Genomic DNA, 5839 nt, shown 5'->3' on the forward strand with positions numbered 1-5839 from the left:
ACAAAAATGATCTTGCCTTTAACGAGTGTCGTTCTCTCGGTAACTTGGTCTAATCGAAGATGTATAATCATCTGACGAAGAATTTAATATTAAAAAATGAGATTAAAAATTAAAAATATATTATTTAAGTTTTTTTAACTAAAATAGTCTTTAAAATTGTCAGAATTCTTTACTCTAGTCTGTGAAATTTAAAATCGATAGAAGTAGTCTATTAGATTGTCCACCGTCAATATTTTTTTTTTTCAAATTGTCCACCGTCAATCATTTTGATCATTCCGTGTAAAATCTCACTTAAATTGAAAGATCAAAATAATTGAAGATGGACAATCTCATACTACTCTTATTAATTTTAAATCTATGTCAATCTCAAAAATCAATTTAGATAAAAAGCTTAAATGAAGATTTCTACCATTTATATCAAATACAAAAATGAATAATCATGTATTCGTTGTCATCGAGTGATTGAGAGAATATATATCTTTATCTCACATTTCCTCAAAAACCCATAAAAAAAAGTAATATTAAATGTGGGAAAAAAATCATTGGAGCAAAAGCCATAGAAGAAGAAAGAGAGTGGGGGGCATAATATTAGAATAAATGTGCAGACCACAAGTTGACAAATTATTGTCACTGTTGTTTTTGAACAAGTCATTTGTTGTTGTTGGTTTCTGGGTTCACTGCGTGTGGGGGAATTAAAAAGGAAAGATCTTTCTGTGTTTGGGATATGGGAAATTGAAAAGGAAACCTCTTTCTCTGATTTTCTTATCAGATTCTGCTCCAGCAGCAGATCTGATTTGCTCTGTGACAGTAATCCCAGTTTTGTTTTTTTTTATCTTTTTTTCTGATTGTTTAACGTTAGGTCAGAACAGAAGTACCTACTTTTGTTGCTGCTGTTTTGTATTGCGGCTGTGAGGTTTGATGGAGTTGGATTGGTTTGTGGGTCGTCGGAATTTTTGGTGAATTTGTAGGGCAATCCTGAGAAAGCCTTGTGGAAAATTATTAACCATATGAGGTAATTTTCAATTCTCAATTTTCTGTTGTAATTTTCAATTTTTTTATTTAGTCTGCAGATTAATTTGTAATTTAGTTATCTGTAATCTGTTACTTTTATAAATTTCTTTGTATATTTGACTCTATATATAATTATATTTGTATGTATGTATATATAGTTTTATATCTTTGGTTCTGCTGTTTTTGAATCTAGGCTTAGATTTGGGACTCTGTTTATTTCTTAATCCGTAAGATGAACAGTCATAACTCAAGTTTCGAATGGTAACTTGGAGTTGCTTGTATCTTAAGATAGTAAATTCTTTCCTTTCGAGAAAATTTGGCCACGTTTTTTGACGAGAATCTTGGATGGATCATGGACAGGAAAGGAACATTGGGTTGAAATGTGCCAATGTGGAGCTAGGATTAATGATAATCACTAGAAAAAGAAATGCAACTTTGAAATTATGTGGTAAAAGCTAGGCATTTCGCGGGTTCTTGCTGATTTACTCTATCTGGTGACTAAAGATTTCGGAACTAGTGTGGGTTGCGTCGAGTTTCAGTTTGCAATCTGATGATGTGGTTCTGCTGATTGTTTTGACAGTACTGAGGTTAAGTTGAATTGTCACTATATCTAAGATGAATTTTGCTAATGTTTATCGGGTTAATTGCAGGAATGGGAACTGAAGTGCAGTCAAAGATGTATTTCCCGGGATGTAGTTCCATACAGAATCTAAGCAGCAATGTCGGCCATGGGAGCAGGTCCCTACTCCAGGAGAACAGAAACTTAATTGGAAAGATTGAATAACGGTTTTATATTGGTAAGAAAGTGTCGAACTTTGAGTGCTCAAATTCGTTAGCCAATAGTATAATGCCTTTGCCTTTGTCTGTGATTTCTTATTCAGCTCAATGAACTCCATCATCTTTACGAAAGGCAAAAGGACTTGATGAACGAGATCAAAAGCAAAGAGCTTCTCATACATCAAAAAGTAGCAGGGATATCACAATCAACTTTCTCATCATCCGGCTTTCCAACTGGAGACGACAGAAAGAGTTGGCATATTTCTAATTTAGCCTTGTTGGATTCCAGTTATGGTAGACAATCTACATCGAGCACTTGTATCAGCCAACCGCCTTGTGATTCTATTGAAAAACCCTGCAAAACAGCAGTGTCCCTAGCCAAAGTAGAGTAGGGATGAAGGACCACGAATCTTCGGATTCCAGAGTGAAAAAGCCTCGAAGAAGATTGTTCAATCTTGAACTTCCAGCCGATGAATACCTCAGTGATGAAGAAGAACCAAGAGGAGGTTTGGGGTCGGGAACAGACAAATCTGGCTATAGCAATAGTGTGTCGAGCTCTGGTTTGCATTTAGTAAGGAGCAATGGTTTGGCTGATCTGAATGAACCCATTCAGATTGACAAAGTGTCTGCTTCAACTTCTGTCGTTATGTCTGGTAACCAACAGATTTCCGAAGAGGAGATAGAAAGGCAGGTTTTATCTACAAATGCGTACAAACGTGTGTGGCCTTTTGCAAAGAAATTCCCTAAAAACCCACAAACGAGGAAGGATGGAAGAGTTGGTGATCTGCATTTAAAGAATGAAATCCAAAAAGAGTGGTCAACAAATGCTCTCAGAGATGGTAAGGGTCTAGTTATATTATTTCGTGTTTATTTCCGTTGGTAATTCGGATTTTGTATTTAAGCTCTAAATTCCATAATTGTTCAATCTTACCACATTACAAGTTTCATTACTTTCAAACTCTTGCCTGCACATATGACTCTTATCGGATACACGCTGGTCATTATATCTACAAAAGGGAAGGGGGCAGTCGGGCGAGGAATCTGTCTCTAGAATTCATTTTTAGAGAAGAAACTCTCTTAGCTGTTTCATAATTAGACTACATGAATATATCCCCGGTGAATTTCTTACCTTTTACAAACACAACCAAACAAGTTGTTATCCATCGTTTAGTTTACTGCTAATAAAGCTGAAGATTGGAAAATCTTACAAAGGGTTGCAGTTCTCTTCATTTTGAACTAATGCATTGATATGCTTTTTTTCAGAGCAAATAAGTTCTTCCGGCAGAAAGTTTGGTCTTCAAGATTTTAATAAGCCATGTGAATCATCAGAAAATGAAGCTAGGATATCCTGTGATCCTCCTGCTAAGCTTTTCACTTCTGATCAGAATAAAAAGGAGAAACGATTTAAGAGGACACTTTTTGGTATAGAAATCTCTGAAAGCGATATAAGTTCATCTGCTATGACTTCGCAGTCTGATGCAGCCATTTCCGAGTCATCTCCCAATTGGACAATACCTCCAAGTAGTTTGAGCCGGAACTTAACATCAATTCAAGTAAGCACTTCTGTTAATACCTCCACACAATCTAATAGGGCTTCAATCATGATGTCACAAAGCCGTGAAGTAACCAGGGGAAGATTGCTTCTAGACCGTAATACAATACAGTCAACTCCTAGTCTGAAAGACAAAGTGTCACACCAAACCAGCTTTTTTTTCCGCGAAAAGTTGGAGGCCAATGAATTACAGGCTTGTCACCCCTCAATGAGCCTTGCCCGCCAAGGGAACCATTCAAGTTCAGGTCACCAGGTTGATGTCAACCTGCAATTGATGTGAACAATGTTCCTCCTAATAAATATCTGCACGGAGTAGCTTGTGAACAAAATATAATTTCTCTCAATGGGCTGAGGAACCAAGAAAGCTAAGAATGAAGATTGCATTGGCTTGAAGCAGTGCCACTTTGCAATGGGAAATCTTCCAAAGAAATTGAAAGCAGACGCACGTGTAAAGATCAACTGAAAGCAGACGGTCTGGTTCTAGATAAGGGATTTTCAAATGAGATTTCTGGTTCCAGACAACAAATAGATTTAAATAGATGTGTAACTGAAGAAGAAACTGAAATGACTGTTACTTCCCCAATAGGTTTGCTTCCTTGGCTAACAACCTTTCAGTTCGTTCTTCTACCTTCAGCTTGAGGGGGTGTGTTAGGAGTAATGAAGGTTCACAATCTTATCAAAGATGTGAAGCACCAGATTAGTACTTTAGTCTATATGTTAGTTAAGGTAGTGATGAGTCAGCATAAGTTGTTGACCTCATTATTTATTTATAAATACTCAATGTACACAGATCTGAGATTAATGGAAAATATATTTCACACAATTCTTTCTCTCTCTACATTTCCCTCTCTCTCTCAAATCCTAATTCCTTACCTGCTAAGATTCTATTTTCTACATGGTATCATCGCCGGAGTCCACCGACGTTGATCTCGCGCTTCTGCGTTCTTGTCTCAATTCTTTCTTTAATTCTTTGTGTGATTCGCTATGGCTACAGCGGCTAACTCCTCCCACTCTTCTCCCCCTGCAAATTCTTCAGCTTCTGCTCCTCACGCTGAGGTTTCCAATCCTTTCCTTGCTCCGATTGCCTCTAACACTGTTCAAAACATCGCCGGTATGGTTCGGCCGAAGTTGACACGTCACAATTACATTACCTGGCGCAGTTTATTTCTTCCAGTTCTAAAGCGATTTAAGCTTTTAGGGCTTATCGATAGCACCGATCTATGCCCCTCTCAATTTGTTTGTGATTCTGCTAGACTTCGTGTTCTTAATTCAGCGCATGACATTTGGTGTGAACGAGATCAAATCTTGATGATTTGGATCAATTCGACTTTCTCGGAAGATCTTCTCCCTCTGATTGTTGGTATGGATGATTCTCAATGTCTCTGGCTTTCTCTGGAAAAACGTTTTGCTGGAGCTTCTCGTACACACATTCATATCTTCGTGCTAAGATTCAGACGATTCAAAAAGGTGATTCTTCGATGACTGATTATCTCAATTCAATTAAAGAAATTTCTGATAAATTGGCTACTGCGGGGACCTGAGGAGATAAGTTTAACCTGTTGGGGTAAGAGGACAAGGTGTCCGCCATGGCAAAGATATCCGATAGATAATTCTCCTGTTCCTCAAAACTAAACTTGGAGAGCTAAAATGCATGGACCTTCCCTCGGATTTTTTAAGCCGTGGAGTTGTAACTGTACATAAGTTATACCAAATTGAGTCATCCTCAATTTGGTTTCCGATATTCCAAGTGAACTTGTATGATTAATCAATATAAGACAAACGTACACAATAACTTTCTTTTGGTTTTCAAATTCCAGGTCTAAGTTATGGATCAAAAAAGTTTTGTTTCCAGCCATAACATTTGCTGATGTTCTGTACCACACACCACCTCGTCAACTCTCTCTCTTTATATTACTTGTAGTACAAGAAAAAAGCGCCTCTTCCCATATGCATAATGGATGCAAAAGTTAATATATTCATCCTCTATTCCAACATTTAGAAATGTAATTACAAAAGAATTGTTCAGGTTTTCATTTTAGTATACTAGAAAAAAAAAAACACTCTAACATTAACTAATAACAAATAAGAAAGGAAGTCGAGGATATTCCTCTTAAATTCATTGCATTTCGGATTCACATTATTCTTCTCATTATTCTCGTATAAAATAATAATTATTTGTAATAAAAAAACAAGAAATTAAAAAATATTTAAATCAACAACCACCATGTCATAAAATTGACAAGTTGCCTGATTTTTTTTCATGGAAGCTTTACACAAATAAAATGCAATTTCCAATATTCACTGCATTTTAGCCACAATTTTCACTTTTAGTGGATACTCGTGTCATTTGGGATGGTTTGTATTCTAGCCAGGGGTGTTGGGGAAAATATACAATATTTCACCTTACCAATATTCACTCTGGACATTTTGACAGAAAATATATTCACTCTGGCAATTTTGACGGAAAAAACAAATATTCACTTTGGCAAAATGCTGTTT

General features: G+C 36.5%; 1 protein-coding gene across 3 annotated transcripts; it reads left to right on the forward strand.

The window, feature by feature from the left end:
* The first annotated feature begins 494 nt into the window (after positions 1-494).
* LOC126610206 (uncharacterized) lies at positions 495-3918 on the forward strand. Of its 3 annotated transcripts, XM_050278199.1 has the most exons (5): positions 495-1012; positions 1372-1505; positions 1662-1808; positions 1893-2627; positions 3052-3918. In XM_050278199.1, the coding sequence occupies exons 4-5, from the start codon at positions 2183-2185 to the stop codon at positions 3618-3620; spliced, it is 1014 nt and encodes a 337-aa protein (XP_050134156.1). In that variant the 5' UTR covers positions 495-1012; positions 1372-1505; positions 1662-1808; positions 1893-2182; the 3' UTR covers positions 3621-3918. The 3 variants fall into 3 exon arrangements, with proteins under 3 accessions (XP_050134156.1, XP_050134155.1, XP_050134154.1); XM_050278197.1 differs by lacking the exon at positions 1372-1505 and having other exon boundaries at positions 500-1012; XM_050278198.1 differs by lacking the exon at positions 1372-1505 and having other exon boundaries at positions 1662-2627.
* Positions 3919-5839: the final 1921 nt, after the last annotated feature.

Source organism: Malus sylvestris, chromosome 17 (genome assembly GCF_916048215.2).
Source record: "Malus sylvestris chromosome 17, drMalSylv7.2, whole genome shotgun sequence".
Lineage (NCBI taxonomy): Eukaryota > Viridiplantae > Streptophyta > Magnoliopsida > Rosales > Rosaceae > Malus > Malus sylvestris.

Coding starts and splice junctions, on each gene's coding strand:
- LOC126610206 (XM_050278199.1), top strand. CDS start 2,183: ATGAAGGACCACGAATCTTCGGATTCCAGAGTGAAAAAGCCTCGAAGA. Junction 2,628..3,051: donor AACAAATGCTCTCAGAGATG/GTAAGGGTCTAG, acceptor GCTTTTTTTCAG/AGCAAATAAGTTCTTCCGGC.